Here is a 24,052-nt window from a genome sequence, read left to right as displayed (position 1 = left end):
TCAAGTGTCTCATGACAGGATAAAATCTTTTTGGCAAGTGTGGACCTGAAGGCATGATTCACAAATAAATATTTACAACTTGAATAAAATTTCAACACTAGCTTGAGAAAAACGGGGCTGGTCATGGCCAGGAAGGAATGCAGACAAAAGAAAAAACATCATCACGGGTTATGGAAGGACTTTATCTGACTACAGACAAAAAAAAGTCTTTGGAGAAAAAGGTCATTGATTCTTTTTTTTTTTTTTTTTTTTTTCAAACAGGAAAAGTACTTGCAAACAGGAAATAAAAAAATACACTGCTCCCTCTCAGTTTTTGAATCATCTTAAATGATATATTTCAAAAGTTATCCTAAGCGTTACTACTTCTCCTTTAAAGGCAGAAGCATTTCTACATCTAAAATATCCAGTAGCTTTCTAGAAACATAAGGTTAGAGGCTAAATGTCAGGAGATAGTCTTTCTGGGACTTGAAAGGCACCTACTACTGCATCTTAAAACTGAATACAGCAAAAACAGCCAAGTAACAGTGGAGCTGGCTTCAAGTAAGAAATGCGGACACTGAAACATGATGTAATTAATTCTTGGGCTTGAGGAAATGTGCAGGGAGCCACTGTAACCTGCCTCATATGAATGCACAAAGACAGACATTTCACCTACAGCCAAGAAATTATCCACACTGCACCTACACAGAAATGAGAAGATGGCAGAATCTATGTAGTCTGGGGAAGTACATAGCTTTTGCAGTGGGCAGCACTAAAAATGGGACGTTTTTAATACTTACATCAATTAATTCACCTTGCTACCTGAAATATTTCATGTTTAAATATGAGAATGTGACAACTATGCTTTCTGGGTATCTAATGTAATAGAATTTTAATGGCCCCAACTGCAAAGAAAAAAAAAAAAAAAGAAGAGAAAGAGGGAGAGAAAGATGTAAGGAAGTTCTGCTAAGTTAAAGGTCTCATCGACTGCAGAAGATGAGCTTGCTATGTAACGTACAGTGGCCACCGATTCACAAAATCTGTACATGAATTTGAAAAGCGGTTATCACTACACTAGACCCAAACAGAAGTAAATGCATGATATTCAAGTGATATGTGTGGCTAAAGCCAGCATTACAAACATAGCCTTTTCCACTTGGACTTTAAGCCCTTTTAGCAAAATCCTGTCTCTGCATCAAATATGCATCTTCTGAAGCCTGCTATCAGATGGTAATGAACACATGACCAAACCCAAACTGCGTACAAGTTTGAATGACATTAGGTTCCACTGTTTTCATCATTGCTGAGACTGAAATTACCTCAAGGCTATGACGCCTGTGAATCTTAAGCTTCAATTCTTAAATAGCATAGTTAAAGGCAGCCATAAAAAGCTATGCTTGAAAAAGCCAAAGAACATAGGCCTTGTGCTGACATTTATTTTCCACCTACATTCCTTCTCCTTTATACCTTCAATCCTTCCTTGCAGCATGCAGGTTCATTGCACCCATTATCCCAGACACCCCTCCATTGCATCCATGCAGGACATGGGACAAATAAGTTCAGTGTGCCTCTTAAATCTGTTAGGAAGTTCTCCTGCCCTATGGTTTAGAAATATCTTGAAGAAAGGTCTCAGTTACTACTGACTGTTTCCCTGCACTGGGAAGCATTCAAAAATTTCATCCTGCTTAATGACAAGAGAGAGAAGACAGTATGATTCTCAACACTATTCGTATATCTTGTCTTGGAACTACCAGGCTGAACATTTGGGGATAGAGTGTATTTCCATCAGCAGTACTCTCCTGGATGTCAGCGTGGTGTTCATTTATGTGATACAGAACCCAGACCATGAAATACAGACTGAAAAACAGTAATGTTTCATACAGACATCTAGCAGTCATCACAAGTATAAATAAAGATCATTCTTACACTCTGTTGCTTAAGAACTAATCATTTAACTGTAAAATCTACTCAAGCCTTTTGCTAATTTTTCAGTTACCCATGACATCTGCTGGAAATATATATGATCTCAAAATGTACATTCCTTTATTATGCTGAGAGCATAGTATAATTTTCTTCAGATCATAATGAAACAATGCAGCTTTTATAGGAAAGTCCTATTGAGCTTTTTTAGTCCTATTGAGCTCTATTACATAGAGCTGTTAATTATCAAAAAAAAAAAGAAGGAATATTTTCTGGAGAAGGAAATGATAGGAAATGATCAGAAAGGAAATGATCAGAAACAAACACCCAAAAAAAAAGTTATGACATTGCTAAAGATAATTACCTGTCAAAGTTTTCATTATAAACACACAACTCAAGAGCTGACAGCAAACCCATAACCTAGCACACATCCCAGGTGCCCAGAAGGTCTGCTGAGCTTTGCTGCAGAGATCAGGGAGTTTGAAAGGAGCAAGGCCATGAACTGTCAGCACAGACTGCAGCTTCGCATCCTGTGATATCTGTGGCTGTGTGCTGGCTGACAAAGATGGAGGGGAGAGTCCAACTGAGGCTTTTTTTTTTTAGGATTTCCCTAGCATTGCCTGCCTTGAAGAGTTCATGGTACAAGTTCAAAGACCCCATAGGCAAGGGGTAGTAATGACATTTTGAGGTGCACGAGAAGGAGAGGACTTGCATTAACTTAGGTGGGTAAGGGAGGCCTGAAGCTTTCATAGTTGTCAGCAGTTATTCAGGTATGAGTTATTAATAACATTATTCAAGTGCATTTTTGAATCAGCATCTTTCTACTGAATCTTGTTACCTTTTACTTCCCTTGATTTTGTTACTTAATATTATTGTCATGTCCTCTCTCTTTTATTTAGAAACAGAAGCTGCAGAGCTTTCTACCATCAGGGTAATCTGATCACAGAACAGAAGCACTGGCACTACAAAAGAAAGTGAAAAATACTAGCTCAATAAACAAGTCATTCTCCATGAACTTACCATTAAAATGCGTCTGTAGCTGTCTCTGTCGATGCCCCAGAGCTTGAGATCTGTCTTGGCCTTGACCGTGGCAGCCCTGGGTGTACCATAGATCAGTGCCAGCTCCCCGAAGCTACCTCCTTCTCCGATGCTGGTGACCCACTCTCCGTTGACATAAACCTACCATGGCACAACGCAAAAAGAGAAGCAAAACCAGTCTGGGGTTTTAGCTGCAGCTTTCCTCCTCCTGCCAGTTACCTAAAAAGCTATTAGCAGTTTCCTTTCTAATAGTCAATGCTGGGGACACAGAAAGAAAACAAGAGCGTAACAGTTTCCTCAGTGAGTCACAAAGAGGGCAACAACCTGCTTTGTGGACAGAATTTCAAGTCGTCTTGCTTCAGTACAATGCCGGTATTTACTCTCTGCATTTTCAGCTCCTGTGGTTAACTGGCATCGGCTTTTCCCTCTTGTGTTTGAGGCTCAGACAGTCAACAAGCAGAACTGTCACAACTTTGGCTTTTTATTAACACTGTCAAACTTGAAAGGAAGGAGATTTGTTGATATGTATAATGAGGTTTGCTGAAAAGCACCATGGCCATGAAATTAAAAACATTCAAGACAAGGAAACATCTTCTGAAAAGGAATGTTTTTTTTTTCCCTCCCTAAGCTTAGTGCCTCCCACATTTAAACGTAACTACTGAAATCTCTTTCTCCCTTAGTGAACAGAACTAAGTGCTTCGGATTTGGGAAGCTACACAAATAATCCTTTATCTATAACTCATGCATCCAAACTTGTGAAACAATGTTTGGCCCAAAGGCTGTTAGATAACATCCTCTCGAAACACAGCATGGATTGATACCACTATGCACAGCATCACTCCTGGATGACACAGAATTTGAGAAGTCCTACACTTGAGTCCTATGTAAAACCTTCACTAGAGAAATGGGGACTTAGGCAGGCGCTTTACACTGGGCTGAATTTCTCATTGATGATACAGCTCCTGAGAGATAATAATGTATTCTAAAACGAGTATGGATTGTGTATTCTGCAGCTTGCTGCTATAAACATACACAATAAACCCTTTTCATTCTGTTAATGTGTCAGTGAGTTTAGAGGGTAGGAAAGGCTGTGTGCATTTATCTGGTGCAGAATATGTCCCAGTCTGTTACAGGCCAACAACAGAAATCAACAAGAATTAATTTTACTTCTGTGGAAGCTTTGTGAAGAAAAATATTATGAAGAAAATATGCAGGTATCTTTGTCTTCAGCAGGAAATGATGGGAAAGGACAGGACCATAGCCTATTACCAGCTACGGAGTAGCAGATGAACAGGTTTTAAAAATGTATGAATTAGAGCTGTATTCAAGCTAGGCATGAGAAAAGATGGTGACCAAAATAAATGAACTAGGGTCAAAATTCAACAAACTGTCGGTATTAATTTTACTTCTAACTTCATTTTATGATGAAAAGGCATATTACAAACTACAGCTGGAATCGATCCCAATTTGTCTTCCCAATATTCAATTAAGATCTCATCTGGCTCCTACTGAGGTGAGTGAAAAGCTGTTTCGGTAGGAGCTAGATGAGGCCATGGAGCAGTTCAGCTGATCAACGGACCTCTTGGGAAAGAGCTGAAAAGGAGCAGTATTAGCATCGCTGCTGAACTCCGGACAATGTTGTGGTTCTTTATGTTCCTGGAGCATCAAAGATCAAGGGGTCGAAATAAAAGGGGAAAAGAATCCAAAATAGGCAGGTGGTAGCAGACTGCCAAGAAAGAGCTCAAGCCACAAAAGGTGTTTGCAGCTTCTTTTCTTTGCCACTACAGAAGGAATGACACGTAGGAGAATATCACACAAAAGAATAACAACAGCGTTTCCTTTCAAACTTTTACACTCCCTGCAGAAAGAAATTCACACAGAACATTGAATATACTTCTGATTCTCCTCAAAGATGAAACTAGAAAAAGAAGTTTTAAAAACCCTGACAAACCCAAGCACTTTCCTGGTAGGTGAAACAAGCAGGTAATACTGTGGGTCCTGGATCTTTTTTTTTTTTTTTTTTTTGACAAAAAATGGAGAAATGGATGAATAGATTTAGGATTCTTAAAGGCTGGTAACATAATGTACGAAAAATTTTAAACTCAGTTAATCCGTTGCAAACTTGACCACATGCATATTTGAATGTAGGGATACACTCTTACTGTGGGGTACTTCACCAGATTGACCCTGGGTTTACTACAGCTAATTCAAGTCCTCAGTACAAATCTCAACCAAAGTCACAGAATCATAGAATCATTTAGGTTGGAAAAGACCTCTAAGATCATCTAGCCCAATCTCTGAGGTTGTCAAAAAAAATCCTAGGGTCGATAGGGAAAGTGTAATAGATTTTAATACATTTTGGACTACATTGTGAATGTCGGTATCCTTGATTCATTTTAGCACACAAAAATACATGTGTTTCTGTGCGCTTTTGTGAAGAACAGTTTTTGTTCTTGCACAAGAAGCAGTTTGGTAAAATGATTTGTTAAATGCAGTAACAATTTCATTGAGGAATACAAACCAGGGTTTGAATTAAAAGCAGAAAATAAACTCATTCCAACACCTATTTTTAAGCAGTATGGTTGACGTTTCTTTTTAAAGCATTATGCATTATGTCTGCGGCCCAGAAACGAATTAAGCTGGTAAAACTCAAAAGAGAGCAAGTGAAGGATAGTTATTTGCTGTTACACAGTTGTTGTAAACAGAGGCTACTACAAATCTGCTCTAAGACTAATTTTACTGTCTTACTTGACAAGACTCCCCGAAAGATGTTTGACATCTAGCCTATAAACAGTTTATGCAAATAGTCATTCCCCCACCCCAAGGGTGTCAGATTTAAAGTACTCTGAAGTGAAACCAAATCATTGATCTGACAGTCTTTGGGCTCAGCATTCACTCACCCAATAAAAATGCCATTTCCAATATCAGTCTTCAAAAGACAAAACAGATTGAGAATAACTATTGTTTTCTAAGAGGAAAACCATTGCACTTCATTCTCTGAAAAGGCCTAAGTCAATGATCAACTTTTGTCTTCATGATGATGTTAAAGTGCATTGATGATACGTCACAATGCCATTCTGCCCTTTTACAGAGTTCAACTCCACAATTCCCTTTCAAATTAGCTTTTAAAAAAAAGAAGTAGAAAGGAAAGTGGCTCTGCTTGTAAGGTGTAGGAAGTAAAGCTATTTTAGGCTCAGAACAGCTAATGAAAGCCAATGTTATATGGCAGCAGCTCAGATGATCTCTTTCTTTACCCTAAAAAAACACTGGGCTGAGGTTTTGGCTCAGACCGTTTTAGGCAATTGGGAACTCTAACCAAAAAAGCAAGTACACAAGTGAATTATTTCTACTTGTTACTTGACCTGCTGATCACAGCTCCGTAATAGTTGGAACCTCCTTTTTTCATGCAGCTGGACAGAAATGTGTAACTGCAAATGCCCAAATATGAGGCGGAATAAAGCCATCAGGACCACCTACTTTCTGCAGATCAAGAGTATTTAAGATTTCTATTGTTTTCCACCATGTAGTATGAACAGTGCAATTCTTGTGGGCTTGAAAATCACACAACTTGGTTCATTTCAGGTTTTTTTTAGGAGACAAGTGGGAAAAATCATCTGTGAGCATCAGCGGTTCCGTTCTTCATAGGCCACGATATACATATGTGCTAACTGCGAGAGAATATGCAATGAGTCACACAATGCTCAATGTAATAGGAATGCATCTTGGCCTCATCCATCCTGCCGTTGTCTAGCGAAGCAGAATGTGACCTTACCACAGTAATATAACCATGTTACTTTGAAAGCACGTTATAACGTGTATCTCTGAGCTGTATAGGAGTGAGCTTACCTTTACTACTAAGTCTGTAATTTTGTATCACTGATTTCAAGTAGACTTTTAGCATTTTTTTTTGTTGCCACTTTGTGATCTATGTGGACAATCTAATTTGTTCCAGGCATTGCAACTTTCAGATCTTAAATTCCCTCCCTCAAATCTGTTTGTAATAATTTGTGCTTTGTGTCTTGTCAAGCCTTAATATTTGTTATCCAAAAATGAAGATGAAGTTTAGTTCGTCTTGGAAAAATAAGCAAGTCTTAGACATGAAGGATATTTATATGTGGGTAGTTTTCCCAAATAAAGCCAGTGGTTTATTTGTAGTACGAATGTGTTTTTCTTAAATATAAATATACTAACTTGGAGACTGCTTTCAGTATCCTAAAAATTCAAGCTGAAAACTCCAAGCTTTAAGAAGTTATGTTTAAAATTTCAGAAAGTATCCTTCCAAAATTAGAAAGGTGTCAAGCAGGAAAAACCTTAAAGATGGAAGAATTCAAACAAAAAGCGAAATATGGATTATAAAACATAACTAGTTTTAAAAAACAGCACTATTCTCACATAAACCACTACGCAATTTTCATCTTTGTATATACAAACTAGACAATTTGTATATACAAATAAGGGCCTCAAGAAGATTTGACCTACAGTAAAAAGATAATCTTATCTATTGTCCACAATATTATTTTATAGCTCCAAATATAACTTAATACAGTAAACAAAGAAGCTATTTAAGAAAAATACTGAGTTTTCCCTTTGATTTTCACTATACTGTATTTTGACTGCTGTTGTTTTACAAGAAGAAAACCTGAGAATGACTGTAGAAAGTTGCCATGACATTAAATAGAATGGGAAGTTGTCGGGTCTAAAAAATACATCTGTTCTAAAATGGTAGTTGATGGTGCTTTTTAAAGTAAAAAATGTGAGGTTGTAAGATTAAAATAATAAACAGGAAGTCACTCTTATATTTAGAAGTATGGATTAGAGATTTTTGCAAGACACATACTTTAGCAGGTGCTTTCAACATCTTTACTGGAAGCTGTAATTTAAGCTCTGCCAGATACATTTTGGCATACGTTCACACGTCTCCAAGCAGAAAAACTTCCGGTAGACAATTGGTCTCTGAAACTTCAAACCTCATGCCATTATCTACCTAGTATAAACTTTATCCGTATGCGGGGCCAGGTCATGAGTTAACAATTCTCCTCAACTCCGAACAGCTAAGGAAGACTGTGACCGGTAACTTTATCGTGTCCCTTCCCACCCAGTGCCTGCTTTGTTCCAATACCTTTCCCATCCTGGTTTCTAGTACCTGCTGCATGACACAAGAAATCCAGCTTCTCCCAGACCCACCTCTTCCTGATTTCTTCATTGCAACCATGTTCTGGGAAGTACTGCAAAGCAGTAAGGTGATGGCTTACACACTTTTTAGCTGAGTAAGTATACAAGGCAGATGGCAAGCTGCTGAAAAGAAATGACCTGAAAATAACAGCCAGCAACCAAGAACCTTTCATGTTCAGCTCCTATGGCTTTTGCATTCTTTGAAGAACACTTTGATTTCTTTAAAGTCAGGTAAAAGAGATACCAGCATCTCTGTGGATGTCTGCTTTTATTAACTTCACAACAGTTGCCACATAATTGCAAATCTTCTTCACTGCCATAAGGAAGTGACATTTAGAAACCTTTTTACATAAAAAAAAAGTGCTCTTCTCCCTTGGTGCACAGTTCTTGTCAAGTGGGGCAGCGTACTTGCGAACTGAGGAGTATTCCATCTTACTGGGCTGGCCACAGTAATAACAGGAAGGAAATATACAGATACTTTAATCTGTGGATATGCTAACGGGGTTCTAATACTCTAAGAAAGGAAAAGAGTTGAGGATAATGTGTTAATATTTTAAAATACATTATTGAATCATATTTACAATTTGACTCCGATTATTTCTAAAAAAATTGGAGAATTTCTTACTTACTCTTTTGGGTGCCTATCCCAAGACTAACAGTAAATTACTTTAGAATGTTTTTTCCTAACTCAAAACACTACTGGCTGCTTTTGTTATTCCCATTTTATTGGTAATTTCTGTTTGTTTGTTTGTTTGTTTGTTTTTTGCTTGGTTGATAGATTTTATTTTAGTTTTGCCCTGACTTTCTTCCAGGGGATGGAAATTTTATGATGGCAACTGCGATTTCCTTTACATATATCTTTGCACGTGCATGGAAAACCTGGTTGCTCAGAGTAAATTGCTCCTTGAATCCACAGTCCAGGCATACCTGCCACTTCTGTGCAGATTAAGGAATTGATGAAAGCACAGCCTGGCCAGGGGTTAAAAGCCTCAATGCGTATGCCAACCCCAGCTGAACTAGGCAGAAAATGGCTTGAGGCTTTAAGTCTCGGGGTCAATTGTCTACTCTCCAAGTAGTTTTTTTTTCTTGGAGAAGGGTGGAAGCATGCCAAAAAAGTATCTGGCAAGGCTTAAATGAACTGCAGCTCAGTTACTAGCGGTCTGGATTTTCTTCAGACAACAAGGATTTTAGCACTGCTGCCCAGAAAGTGGAAGAACTTTTTTTCTGGGGAGCACTATATTTACAGAGTTGACAGTGCACACCCATGGGGGCTGGGAGCTGCCGCCTTATACACAAGCAAGTTACTGGGCATAAGCTGCTCTGTACCAACTGCCCTGCTACAAGTTTTAATCTTTGCGGGGAAAGGGCTTGTTTCCCTGCATGCTTCACAGCACAGGCAATTTCCATAAGTAATTTCTGTAGGTCCCATGGTGTAGCTGCAACTTGCTCCTGGATGACTGAATATTTCTTGTGACTTCCAAAATAACTCGCAAAGGAATTCAGGGTTTTTTGGCTGAAGATGTAAGCAAGGCTTAGGAAAGAGAGAGCACCCAGCTGGGGAGATGGGACTGCAGCAGTTAGGTCTACCAGGATGAAGGAAGCAGGATGCTGAAGGAGGACATCATGATAGTTGGTCACAGAAGAGTTTGTCAAGACATAAAGAGTCAGGAGCTTTGGCTGTTCCTGGAATAAGCACAGTCAAAATGACATCTCCTAAGTCTTGTTAGGATGTGTTTGTCCCACTGCTCACGTCAGAAAACTGCCCATCCACAGATCTGGGAAGTGTCAGGATGACATTGTTGTAGATCTTTCCACTTTGATCATTCTCCTAGCAGTTACAGGCTACTTTCAGCAATGAGGGGAGTAGGGGTTGAGAATGCTTGGGAACATGAAGGTGTGATCTATTCAAAGAAATCCAGCAATTTCTTTTTTTCTTAGAAATCTTCGGAAATCTCTCAGACAAGGCAGGAAAACTGAATATCCCGTATCTTATTTAACTGACTGGAGAACTGCAAACTAATTAGAATACAAACAGAGCTTCTGCCTTCAACTCTAACAGCATAAAAAAAAGCTGTGCACTACACTCTTTATTTAGCAAACAATGAGTGGTACTTCCTTTGTTCAGGAAAGCACTCCTAAGATCAGTTAATCCTAAACATGAGTCTCACAAAAGTTAACAGGATTGCTCACCTGCTTGCTCACCAGCCTGTCAAACCAGGGGTCTAGGATAAAATTTTCAAAAACCTCTGTAGAGTTTAAGAGCCTATAGGTACTTGCACTGCAGTGGCAATGAGGCTACTTAGTTGCTCTAGTTATTTTTCAAGTATTACGCCAAGTCCTACCTCAGAAGCCTCAAAGGCCCTTGAAATGTTCTGGGAAATGTAATATTATTCTGCATAAGACTTTAATGAACTCAAGGAATCATCAATTAAAAATGATCTGGACACATGTCTTGGACCATTTCTGGTCAAGATTATTTCTGAAAGAATTTCAACTTTATTCATAAAAAACAAGCAGAACCTCTGATATACAGCTAGCATGCTGTAGTAACGGTGCTTTTGAGTAGATGTCAGGATTTACAGGGAAGGAAACTAAGGTGCTATCTTACCTGACAGAGAATAGAGCCACTGATGCTCTAAGCAAGTGCTTCTCAACATTTGCAGAGATAAGGCCACTTTGGCCACTAGAGGCAACCACCAGTTACAGAAAATCTTCAGCGCACCTTGTGTGATGGTTTTACAAGCAGATACAAAACTAAGCCCTGGACATTTATTTTCCCCACTTTGTCAGCGCTTTGTGTGTAAAAGTGATGTGTGCATGTGGAAGATATCTTTTGTTGCAATTAATTGCAAGCGTTTTGAGATTGTTTTCTTAGGTCATTCGGACCCCCTCTGTTCCTGAGCCAAACATTGAAGAATACTTTCCTAAAGGTTTTCACTGAAGGCAAATTGTTTTTAAAGAAGATTAATCTATAACTTCAATAGTGCATTTGCGTATGTTTGTGGGTCTGATTCAAAGCCAGTGAAGTCATTAATCTCAGTATCGGGCCTGAACCAATTATTTTAAAACTAAATTTTAGCACTGTTCTATAAATATTGTTCTTTTATTTTATGGCACTGTGGATGTGGCAATGTTTGCTATTGAGAGGTATGCCTGATAGGAACAGTGAGTCAGGAGGATTTCCTGAGAAGCAGCTTCCAGAGGCAGAGGCAGCATGTGAGGTTTCTCGATTCCCAACAATACCAATTAGATTGTCTCCTGACACAAAGAGACTTCTAAAAAAAATGACTTTTACTAAAATAACCGTATGCCTCCTGCCTGGATTTAAAATAAATCACTTTCTCCTTTAAATATTCCAAACAAAACTCATCTGGGCATTTGAAGAGCAATGTTGCTAATGAGCAAACCCATCCTACCCAACAACTCTTGGTTGGAAAGATGTGTGTAGAGAATTCTGTCAAATGAGATACTTGCAGCAAAACTGCAAAAGGGTCAGTTTCATACAGTATAAATATGATAAGAGGTGAATAGATTACAATTTGGAAGGCAGTTTCAGAAGAAAGCTGCATTTCAAAGGCTTGCTGATTAAACCACCACATACTCCCTTAAACACTTTGTGGTCTAACAGATCACTTTACACTTATAATAATCCTTGCTTTATTAATATGCTGCATTGTTCGTATATTTGGATCTAATTTTAAAAGCAAATTAAGGTTTCTGAGATGAAACTAGCTGCCTAAGGCTGCATCTCAATTTGGAAGAAAAAAAAAACACATGAGCTAAGCTAACTGATTAAAGAAAATATTTTCCTTATGGTTGATCTGAACCCTCGGGTGCATTCCAGCATGGTGGCCTGGTCTGCCAAAGACTGCACACCTCCAGGTGTGGTTAGGGTTCTGAAGATAATGTCATTTGCTTGTTTTTGATACCGTATTTTCCTGCCTGGAATGGACAAATAAGCTAGGATGTAAAACATGCCAATTATAAAATTATGCACAAATGACTTGACACAACAAAAGCGAAGTAATGAGACCAATCCTGTGAAATCTATTTCAAGAACAAAGGAGACAGAACCACAAAACATGGCTGGATAAAGTTGTGTACCAGTGCATAAAAGTTTATTACGCAAAATCAAAATAAGCATCAGACCGTAACTGTGTACTTACATCCACCTCGCCTTGGTCAATCACGTAGAAGTTGTCTCCTTCGTCACCTGGAAGCAAAATATAAACGGTGAATGTTTCCTGAAGGTCTGCTAAACTAGTCACTTATTTCCTGTCTCCATATTTAATTCTGTACATATTTGCACAGGTTTGTACACCAGATTACTTACAGGGAGATTCATTTTCTGAAACATCCTTGCCTACTTTCCTTCGTAAATCAAAGTATCATTACGATTTCTTCCTATTAGCATTTTTCAATTGCATTAGTTTATCTGTTTTGATTGATTCAACACTTCATTCAATGTAAACAAGCAACAGGCTTTAGTATATCCTGAGGGTACTGAAGTCCTCCACAACATGCTGCAGGCATGCAGGTAAGTTGCCAAGTGTGATAACTACGATACAGCACAATGAGGTGTTGAATATTCCCAACAACTGCAAAAATATTTTCCATCTCTAATTACTCTCAGCTAGCCTGTGCCACCCTTATGCATTCTGAGTTGCGCTTTACTTCATGAATATTTTAACTTAAGGAATGAACATTTTAATTTGAAATACTACTTATCTACATTTAACCATAGCAGTTTGAAACCCTATAGATCTATCAGTGTGGTTTTGCTGGAGAGCTCTACATATATTCTAGAAGATTGTGAACAAAAAGACTGTGAACAAAAAGATTGTGAACAAAGACTGTGAACAAAAGATTGTGCCTACATCAATGAACTTATGATATAGCCCAGCACTTATAAGCTTTTGGAATATGGTCATTCTTCCCACTAAGCAAAGAGGGTGAGCTCTCAGATGAAGAGATGTGAATCATACAGCCTAAGCAAACATGCAAGGGTAAAGAAGAGGGGAAGGATTACCCTGTTGTATGACCGTTTCTCCTGCGATGTGGGTAACGGGAAACATGGCATCAAATATGTCACTGGAAAAGGAAAGAAAAAATTGTTAATGAATCAGACCTATTTCTTATCTAGCCAGTAGACCTACAGTCATTGTTGCATTAAGCCTTCATTAAGAGATATGGCAGAAAAAGAAAAGGAAAATGTTAGTTGTAAGTGAACCCCTGCTTGGCAAGAAACCAAAATAACTAGTTTGGCACAAGCTGCGGTTTAAAGCTAAGGCCATGATTCAGTGCATGCTATTTTGAAAGAACTCCTGAATTATATGCACATAGGCCACTTCTTACAGCATTACACAAACTAGCCAGTTTGAATATTTTACTGTCTAAGCAGACAGATTTCAGATTTTCAGCTGCAATCAGTATGTGTCACAGCAGTAATTGCTAGATGCCTAAAGGGGAGCTCTGCTCTTCCGAACATCTGGCCTCACATTCACAAGCAAAACCTGTTCCACAATGCACAGTACGTTTGGAAAGGTAGATGGCTCTGAATTAACGTAGCATAAGAGCTGGCAAGAGATTACACTTACAGTGCAGCAGACAGGAGGCCAAACTGAAAAACTTAGTTGCACTTTAGCGAGTTACTAGTGAGAAGGGAATCTGACCAATGCTATAGAAACGCTGAAGCTACAGAAGAGCCTTTCGCTCATTAATCACTGCTGAATTACACACCTTACTGTGTTCTTAAGCATACTGTCACATATCCTTAAAAGGCCAGGCAGAGCAGTAAGGGCGAGAACGCACCCTGCACCAACACTTTGGGCAACTTGCCCAAACCCAGTCCTTTGTTTATTGAGGGAGACAGCAGGCTCCCTGGAGCCAGGGCTTCCTCTCTCCACACCGGGGTTTTGGGGAACTTATTTTCAGACGCACGAACAGCACTGAGACGGGTGCTCCCCACCTCTCTTCCCCTTCCTATGCATCAGTAGCAAGGGCTAAAGGAAATAGCTCCCCGATACAAACAAAAGGCAGCCAGGCGGAGTTGTTAACTAGGCTCTTCGCTGGTCCGGAGTGGGAATGGTCTGTTCGTGCACCACTGATGAGGGAGGCAAGATGAAACCCTTGGAATGGAATGGAGCAAATTCCTCACAAATGTAAGGGAGTGCAAACAGTGGAGAAATGTAACATTTTCATCAAAATAGCCAGAAGATCAGCAACAAACCCGTGTTGCATTTCAATGCCTTATATGGGAAATGCATATTGTAAAATCCCATTATTAGCTTATTTCCTGTTCAACTGTTCCAGAATTTATTCAGGCTCAGTTCTAGGAAATGTTTCACTCCTAAGTTCAAATTGGTCATGTCTTTCCTCTTAAGCAGCCAGAACGTTTTTGCTCCCATGGCTGAGATGGAGTACCAGGGCTCTGGGTCAGCACCACTCGCAGGAGAAGTGGGAGACCTGATCCAAGTACCTCCCACTGCTCCAGAGTACCTGCAAGGGATGCTTAGACCTATACTAAGATGATACTTTTTGCCCCTGTTGTTTCATCGGGCCCACCCTGTGCTATTTCTACTCACATTCAGGAAACACTTCCATCACTGGTAAAAAGCCTGCTCAGAGGTGCTGCAGAGACCATGTTCGCACCCTATTCTGAGCACCGATGCAAAGACCTATAATAAATTATTCTGAAAAGTATATGGACTGTATTCTTAAATCCACTAAACTCATTTTTAATGAGCTTAAATGGGTTCGGCATTTCTCCAGTTCAGGGATTTCTCCAGTTCACGGACTTCTCTGTTGGCAGAAAACAAGCATCAGTCTGGTGTAGGCTGTGGAGCTGGTTCCTCTGCCCACACTCAGCCTAAAAGAAATGGGAGCAGAGGTTCAGATGTGCTGGGGGAAAGTACCATGATGTTAGGTGCTGAACTGGAACAGACACTGAGCGACCCTGTGCCAACGAGGTAAGCCAACCTGTTCTTCAGCAGCTCCGGGGCCTAGATATTTGGTATCACAGAGCCTCATCTGCCTCCCCATGACCTCCCTTCCACCATGCCTGGTCACCTCACTGAGCTGTACAAAGAGTTCTGCAACATTTTCTGGAGGAGAATGCACTCCACACGGCAGAGAATAAGGTCTTCAATGTGAAACATCCAAAAATAGACATGACACTGTGAATATCAATAACCAAACCAAAATGTGACTGTTTGAACTTGGAAACTTTTTTTTCTGGAATAGAAATGCAGAGGAAATAACTACCCACAATTTCAGCCTTTCATCTTTGTTTTAAAGTTGTATTTTATTTATAACTTAACAATTGACTGTACAAACAGTGCCCGATAAATTATGCATAGCACTGTGTCCTTCTCCTAAATGTTCCATATTTCATTTCTAAAACACTTTATAGTTTTATCAAAAAACTCATGGACTGAAACTTTCAGTTGAAGGTGTAATGAACCCAAAGTCTGTTGACAGCACCAGCAGTTTTACACAAATATTCTGCTGCCTTCTTGCATCACAAATACAATGATTTTCAGCAAGGTCTTCATTTTATTAGATAATGGCTTGGATTTTTAAAGAGACCTTTGAAGGATACGTCATCAAACATTAGCCTAAAATACATATAACCACATATAAACATACAGACACACAAGTTACCCATAATCATGGTGGTGTTGATTTATACCTCCAAAGTGAAACAAGGACGTATCTTTGATAAACAAATATAAGTGACCAGTAATATCATGACTGTCACTGGAAACACAAAGTCATGTTTCTTCCTACTTGGGAACTATTGTTCTTAATTTATATGGATAGGCCAAGATCTCTCACAGTGATTAATGAGCTGGAGTGTTTCTGCTTTTGGATGCTCAGTTTGAGATTCATTAAACAGACTCAGATCTCAGATGATATGGATCAAGAGGCAGCCTCAAAGTTTCTCAACCTACAAGTCTGGCAGCCAAAAGCTGGGACACTTAGAATACCACCAAAGAAAACCACCCTTCTGGAAATTATCATCATCTAATGTACCGAATGCTTCAGGTCCCTGTATGAAATCTGGCTTTTCATTTAATTCAGACTAAGTGTAAAATCTGTTTTGAGAATTTTCTTATTGCCTTTATTCACAGTTGCTGAAATAAACACAAAAATGTCACAAGGATCAACATGCCAAAATACTTTGAAAATTTGAAAAATTTGTTCCTGACCCAAGCCAAAATACAAAACTACAATAAGCAGACATATTTTCCACCTCTCCAGTAAATGTCCTATGCTCCATATTCAGTTTCAACCTTGTCCTGGGCCTGTACTATGTAGAGAAAACAAATCAAGCTTCAAATACCGAACGAGTTAAGAAGTGGCACTCATAGAAGGCACAAATAATATAGCAAGGTCAAAATATGGTGTGTTGTTTTCTTCTTGCCTCATGCACCTGTTTATGTTTTTAAGCCATTCAAAACCATTTGCTGACTATTATAGCTAAAAAAGAAGCCCTTACAAATGCGGTGCTGCAACCATCTCACTATCAAGCAAAGATTGTAGCCATGTTCTCCTACAGCTCTGCAAAAATAGGTAATTGCATTTCTTTGTTTTGAAAGTATTGTTAAATACTGTTAAATAATTAGAGGCAGACGCATGCATGTTCCTAAATTACAGCGTAAACAGAAAGCCAGAAAATCACTAGTTAAGTCTTCGCCCAATGTTGAACTACCATGATTTCATCTTCCCTGTCTGAGCTGCACCACTAAGAACACAGCAGCCTCTGTCTTCTGCCTCTGCACCAGCTATTTAGCTGTTGACATCGACTGTGCTAGCAATTCTGTGTGCTGAACTGATATGGAAAGGGCTTGATTTTTTGCCAGGGTTTTTATTATTGTGCTGTAAACGAGAATTGCTCACAGGGATTTCCTTATTTTGTTCAAATGGAAATGTTACAATTTGCCATGTTTCCAGATGACTTGTGCAGGTGATGGAAGAAGAAAACAGGGCAACCACTTCTGGTATTTCAGCAGCTGTTCCATAAGACTGCAGCCACAAGAGATGCACTGCACCCAGCACCTCCTGGGCTCGGCGTCTGTCCTTGGAGGGCTCTTTCTGACCCTCTTCAGAGCCAAAATTTTTGATAGGCTTTGTGATTTTTTCACAACTTCCCTACCTGCTTCCAGAGGATCTGTATCTGCTTAATTGTGGCACCTGGAGCCAAACATTTGTTCCAGCCAGAAGGTATTAAGGACAATTTTTGACTTGGAACTATAGTTGCAGGTGTGTTTGTATGTACATGAATATCCACATTTGGATCCAAAGGGAGACACTAGCAGGACATTACTAATGTTTTCCAGGGAGATTTCTGCACGTTTAATTCTTTGTAACTTTTTGATAATACCCTTCAAAAACAAATTACAAGAGAAGCATGTGAGCAGCACAGAACATACAGAACAGTTAAGCAGTCCAACAAAGTAAGAACAAGAAATGTGTTTAGACATGAAATCTGTATCTATTCAATCAAAAAATACCACCTGTCTTCTTAGGGAATATCAAAATGCAAAAGACTTTTTCAGAAAGGTCAAAGATATCAAAGACTTGCAGCAAGTTTTAGCACATGAAGCATCTTCCATGTGTGTACAGGAGAACTGGAAACGGCTGTGGTCAGAGCTGAAATCATAGGGTCTGACCCTCTGCTGTCTGTCATTTGTATGACTTCTTGACACCTGCACAGGCTGAGCCAACTCCCTTTTCATGCAAAGGAAAACTCCACGCAAATCAATGAGGCTGCAGAAGTTTATACCAGTAAACAATCTATCACACTGATTGCAAAATAAGTATGATGAAACACTTTGCTGATTTAATTCAGTAGCATTTTATATACCCCATTTGCCAAGACATAAATGACTGCGCTAAGAGGAAGCTAGTAGAGAGGGCAGGCCCAGGAACTTCTCTTTCTCACGAGAAAAAGTGAATGATAAAAATAAATCATCTCATCTGCTTTTACACTGAGGCTGCCTGGAGTCAGCGCAGAATATGAGATAGGCAAAAAAATAATGTGCAGTGTAGGTAATATAGTACTGGCAATGGGCAACTGAGAACAAGCTTGTTAAAACAAAGCGAGAGACCAAGGATTCCAAGCACTTTCAGAACCAGACCATGGCAATGGCCAAAATAGGGAAACTATGTAAGACAATTTATCAGTTTCACAATCAGATTTCTTTCCAGCCCTTGCTGTGCTGAATGCATTACAGGAAAGGAAAAATGGAATAGACAAAATGTATATGTGTTGGACAAAAATGGAAAATCCTCGTTATACCTGCAGGTTATAATTTGTCAGAGTTCAATCAGAACAATTTAATCATGCAGACAAACTCTGAAAGCCTTCAATATGAGTGCTACACAGCATTTTTTCTTGCTTTGCTATCTCTCTAACAAAACAAAGAAAGCCCTGTATTGTGGAGGATAGGTTTAAAAGATATGTAGTTACTCTGGCATAATTCAACAAAGACATGCAACTTTTCCTTGGATTAAGACTGCTCTAGCATGAGGATTTCAGTGTTTTAAGCCTTTCTGACTCATGTATCCTTAAAGTTTAGTAAACATGGTTGATAACAACTCCGCCTTTTTTAGCTGTAGCTCTTGTATCTGGGTACTATTTTAAGATTTCTAAAGTTTTGGAGGTTGTTCTCTTCTCCTGCTTGTCTAAGATATTCTTATGATTCATTTCCTGAAAAGATAACAACTTTCTAGCAATTGTTCTAACAACAAGCTTCTCCTGCCCTGTAAGGATGAAGAGCACAGAATTTAAAACCGAAAACTGGGTTCAATTAACATCTATGCAATGAAGGAATAATTGCAGTACTTCACCACCAAACAAAACGGGAGGCTCTGTGCTATGTGGTGCACACCATTTAAGTATAAACCTTTGATCCACAGCTTGTTCCTAAAAACGCTGCACGTCATTGCTGATGTACAACGCTGAGAAAATCACTATTATCGAATGACTATTGAGAATAAAAACAATACTTTGCACAGGTAAAATAAAAGATTCCTTTATAGAGGTGTTTAAAACTAATGGTCTGGAGCCCACAGTTGTTATAATCAAATATACATGTCACAGGTATGTACCTAGGATAGAGAGTCAGTACTGAAGCCTTAATAAAAACATTATGCAGCTACTTCCGTTAACTTCTTTTCCTGTTAGGAGAGCAACAAATTAATTATAGCAACAAACAAGGCTACGAACAATTGAGAACATTTAATTACTTCATTATAATGGCCAATGTTTAATTATTATTACAATTAAGTCACACAATGATTTTACTAAAATGACAACATGAGTCTTTGAAATTAGACATGAGAAGACATTCTAAATGGCAGGTTAAAATTAAAGTCCATGTCTAATTCCATAACATTTATTAAGTCACAAGTCCACATAACTAAGAGGCATGTGAAACAGAAAAAAAAAATACAACTGCCGTCTTCTGTTTCGGTGAAGTATTTCCATTTTTACTGTTCTATGAAGTCCTTTTATAGGTTCATTAATTATTACAGTGAATGACCTGAATGAAACTTTATAAGCATAGCATCAATTTATTTTACAGACTCTATATATATCTGCAGGTCAATGGTTCACATCATCTTCAACACGTTAAAAATAGCTTTCAAAGAGACAGGGTTTCTGCAGGGATCTTCATCTGGAAAACCATCTGCCATGGCCGACTGCAGTATGAGGTGATCCTCTAAAAAGGGGCCAAGGCTTGCGGCTGGAGGGTAACGAGATCCAAGCATGTACCCCACCCCATAGCTTATGCCAAGTCCTCTTTTCCTCCTGTCCACCCCTCAGAAGCATCTGTTTGTGGAAATCAAGCAGTTAAGTCCTTTGTTGTACCACACTCGTCCTGGAGGCAGGGCTCAGTGGACATACAGTTCAGGTCTGCCTCTTGCTATCATCTCTAGCTTACCTTTTTCGAGGTAGAGGGAAGACCCACATTTCCTTCAGCAAGTCCTGGTGCCAAGCCCATCAGCCATTCTCCACAAGACGCCCTGTTTCAAGGCAAATGAGGGATGCAGGGAGGTGGGGGAGGACACTACCAAACGTGCATGTTAGGCCATGTGGATCACATCGGACCTAATGCCAGGCCACAGCTACAAGGCAGCTCTCCAAGCAGGCCCAGCTGAACACAGCTCTCCAGAGCTAGCAGCAGATGCACATATTTTCACAGCTTCTAGTTCAAGGACAACTGCAGACCGAGCTGCTTTACCAAGAGGATACCCAGCAGGCTGAAGGAATTGATTCTTTCCCTCTATTCAGCACTTATTAAGCCATCACGGAGTACTGCATCCAGTGTGGGGCTCTCCCATCGAAGAAAGACACTGACAAACTGGAGTGAGTCCACAGTGGCCACCAAAACAGTCCAGGGCTGAAGCATGCAGATGAACAGAGGGTGCTAAAACTGCACTTGCAAAAAGTTCAGGGCAGACCTAACTGCTCTCTACAGCTGCTTAATGGGATGGTGTAGAGAAGACAGAGCCAGACCCATCTTAGAGGACCACAGCAGAAGGCACCAGGCACAAACGGGAACAGAGGAAATTCCCATCTGATATACAGAAACATCTTGCTCTGAGAATGGTCAAGCACTGCAAGAGGGGCCTAGAAGGGGGAAGGATTTCAAACCTTGCACTTCAAGGCCCTTGGTTGGAGCAGCCAACCCCGAGTGGACCTGGCTGGAGCAGCAGGTGGGATGAGGCACCCTTGGAAGTCCCTTCCAGCCCCATCTTGGCAGTGAGCTTCCTGCAGCGGGAGAGGTGAGGCGGTACGGCATGGAGCCGCAGGCACCGCGGAGGCAGGGGAGCGGGAGTCAGGAGGCCAGCTGGAGGAAATCCCATGCATAATGCACGGAAAATATGCTCTATGTGTACAGATGTAGGAGTATCTGCGCACTTCTGCATAAATAATTGCGAAGAGACTATATCCCAACTTCGCATCGCTAGTATCGCTGCTCGTCAACAAATTCTGTGTGTATCAGGAGATCTTGATTACAAATTAGCTAAAAACATGTTTTCCTGCAGAAAAGAATCAGTTTGCTGAAACTGAATATTCCTGTGGAAAATGACTGATGCCATTTCCCATTTAAAATGTATTTTAAAGTTTTGAAACTGTCTCTATGTTCTACTGTGGTATCTTCAGAGAATCTACTTTTCACTATTGTATTATTTCAAAATTAGTTTTCTTAATAAAAGGTTAATATCAAAATAAGACATTGTAAAATGATACTTCTATTGATCTTAATCATATTTGTCAGTTTGCTTTCTGTTTGTAAGTATTCTCAAGATTTTGATCTTGGAAGTAAGACTCAAAATGGGGGGTAAAATTAGATGCCAAGCGAAAAACAAACAAGAAAAAAAACTGAGAAACTTGGGCCAATAAAATACAGTTTCTACTTGGTTATGATGTACAAATATATATATCTACATATATAAATACGCAGACAGAGACACACACATTAGACTGCACAGGCTTCTTTCTGTTTTATTAGGCAAAGGATAAGTGATTGAAAACTCTTTCCTTAGCCAGGAGGTACAGAACTCTAATTTAAAGATAGAGACGTTTATGGAGGTTATACACTATAATACAGCATTGCTGCAAGCATAATATATTGAAGCTTTTACTTTGAGAAAGCCTCAAATATATTATTATTAGAAGCAAAGAAGGGCACTGTAACTAAGTCAAAGCTGTTATTTGCATGAACTGGCATTCCAGAAATGACCTGGGGAAATACTTATCATGATGAAAAATCATGTACTTGAGACAAAGTGGGCCAAATTCATCTCTAGTGTAATTGAAATGAGGTCAGTATATTTGAGATAACTGAGGAGAATGGCCCTATAAGTCACAGATGAGTATATACAATTTACAGGTAACCACCATACAGTTAATTAATTAATCGTCTCTTTCTCAAACATGCTAGAAAAGAAATGGTGGATAACACAGTAAAAAAAATAAATAAATATATTAATTGCTTCTGGTGGGACAGAAAGAAAACACCACAATAATAATAATCATCCCCAAAGCAAATCTCTGCTGTTACTAATATGAAGCAAATTCCACCAGTGACAAAGGGTAACCAAAACAAAGTTCCCATATTTGAACAATTTATTTCTTCTAGTACTTTTAAATCTCTTCACTCTTTAATTTCAAGCTCCCTCTTCTGGACTATCCCAATTAAACCAGAGAGTTACTACGCACTACTCATCATCCTTACTTTAGTACTCAGATAATATAGCTAAAGAAGTCCCTTATAAATGGCTTTGATAAAGATCACTAATCTAAATGGTTACCACAGCTGAAGTTCCTTGAAAATATATTAGTAAATGCTGAGATTTAAAGATATAGTAAATAGTAGATCAACTTAGGGACACAGGAGCATATATGCCCAGGAATATCCCTACATAGGGATATATAAAACATAGTGAATTATGGTAAATTATATTTCACACTTGCATAAGTAAATATGAAAGAAAACATACTAAATACGTTACCTTTTGTTCACATTATCCAATGAAAAATACCTCCCCCACAACAGTAATAGTGCTTTCTGTTTTACCTTTGAAATCGAGATGGAGAGGACAGTCTTTCATGAGAGAGAAACATTATATATTTAGGTTTTCTTGCATCTCTATGGCTAGCAAACTGTTGACAGGGAAAGATTTATTCTACCAATTAATCAATTTTCCTATTCAGAGCATGCCTATAAACAGCTAATTGTGCTTGTAGGAACTTAGTCATGAACCCAATATTCACCTATTTTAATTATTTTACTTTACCTTTTTGCACTCTGTGCTACATTCACTCCTAAGAGTTTTCTATAAATATAGGAAAATTAAATTGTATTTGATTATTGTGATTGTTCCTTCAGCTCACATACATACTGCTCCTACACACTATTTTTATAACTACAGCTCCTGGACCTAGAAGAAAGGTTTGAGTGCCACAAGACAGCACCTCTGCCTGGCAACTATATCGCCACAGAAATAGATAAAAGATAAGAAGTATAAGATATTACGCTAAAATCTTTTCCTTTCTGTGCCTGGTGGCCCTCGCCATTTGTGATACTGCAAGAATTAGTGATTAGATGCTAAACATAAATGTAGTTAGAGCAGGTTTTTATTAGCTTCATGTAAAACAGTTTTGCCTATCGGGAAACTCCTTGGATAATTCATGTAAGATGTGTATCAATATGTCCTGCCACTGAAAAAGCTGGGAAGTGATTAGTGACTGAAGCCAAGCCTCTGCAGAGTTTCAGTTACCAAGTCACTCAGCAGCGTGCCTCCTGCAAGTCAGAGAAGTGCATGCTGCAACTAATCAAGCAGTGTTTGACATGCGTCTCCTTTGGCTGACGAGCACATAACATACGGCCGCAACCATCTCCCACATCTTGCTTAATTAATTTCCATCCTTGTTGTGCTCTCCCACACCTGGGGATATCAAACAGCTGCATATAATAAAAACATTTTAACCTGTGTTAGTGGATAGGATTCAATTTAGTTTATAATTGGATCAGTAAATGAAATCATTACAAAAAAGCTGATAAAGGTTATCTAGAATGAGTCAGAATTATTTTTTAAAATTGTATAGATGTAGTGTTAAACAGCTAATGAATAAAATTCACAGCTGACACAAAACCACATGTCCACAAGCACTTGATTTTATATTTGCATATCTATTATAGCTTACAGACGTGCAAACTCAAACACCCACACATTTTCCTTATGTTTTCCCTAAGTTTATCGTTACTCCCCTTCATCTCTGATTCACAGCATTTCTGAGATAGAATCTTTACAATAAAACGAACCAGAGATAAAATTTCCTTAGACAATAAATACTTCTTTTGTAAGAGCTTTTCAGTGAACTATGTCAATTAAAGCAGCTTCATTTTTTGCAGCTTCATTTGTT

The 24,052-nt window shown here is 39.0% G+C and overlaps 1 protein-coding gene across 2 annotated transcripts in view; it reads right to left on the bottom strand.

Annotated features, from left to right (window-relative positions):
- The window catches only part of PRKAR1B (protein kinase cAMP-dependent type I regulatory subunit beta), a 101,631-nt gene that overhangs the window by 30,226 nt on the left and 47,353 nt on the right, over positions 1 to 24,052 (bottom strand). For both annotated transcript variants that reach the window (XM_035548748.2, XM_035548749.2), the window contains exons 5-7: positions 13,139 to 13,200; positions 12,276 to 12,322; positions 2,920 to 3,078 (exon numbers count right to left, since the gene is read on the bottom strand). In XM_035548748.2, the coding sequence (XP_035404641.1) occupies positions 2,920 to 3,078; positions 12,276 to 12,322; positions 13,139 to 13,200 (268 nt within the window). The remainder of the gene's footprint in view (positions 1 to 2,919; positions 3,079 to 12,275; positions 12,323 to 13,138; positions 13,201 to 24,052) is intronic.

This window comes from Cygnus atratus, chromosome 15 (assembly GCF_013377495.2).
Source record: "Cygnus atratus isolate AKBS03 ecotype Queensland, Australia chromosome 15, CAtr_DNAZoo_HiC_assembly, whole genome shotgun sequence".
Taxonomy (NCBI): domain Eukaryota; kingdom Metazoa; phylum Chordata; class Aves; order Anseriformes; family Anatidae; genus Cygnus; species Cygnus atratus.
The sequence above is the reverse complement of the archived record's forward strand: the minus strand, read 5'-3'. Positions and strand labels throughout refer to the sequence as shown.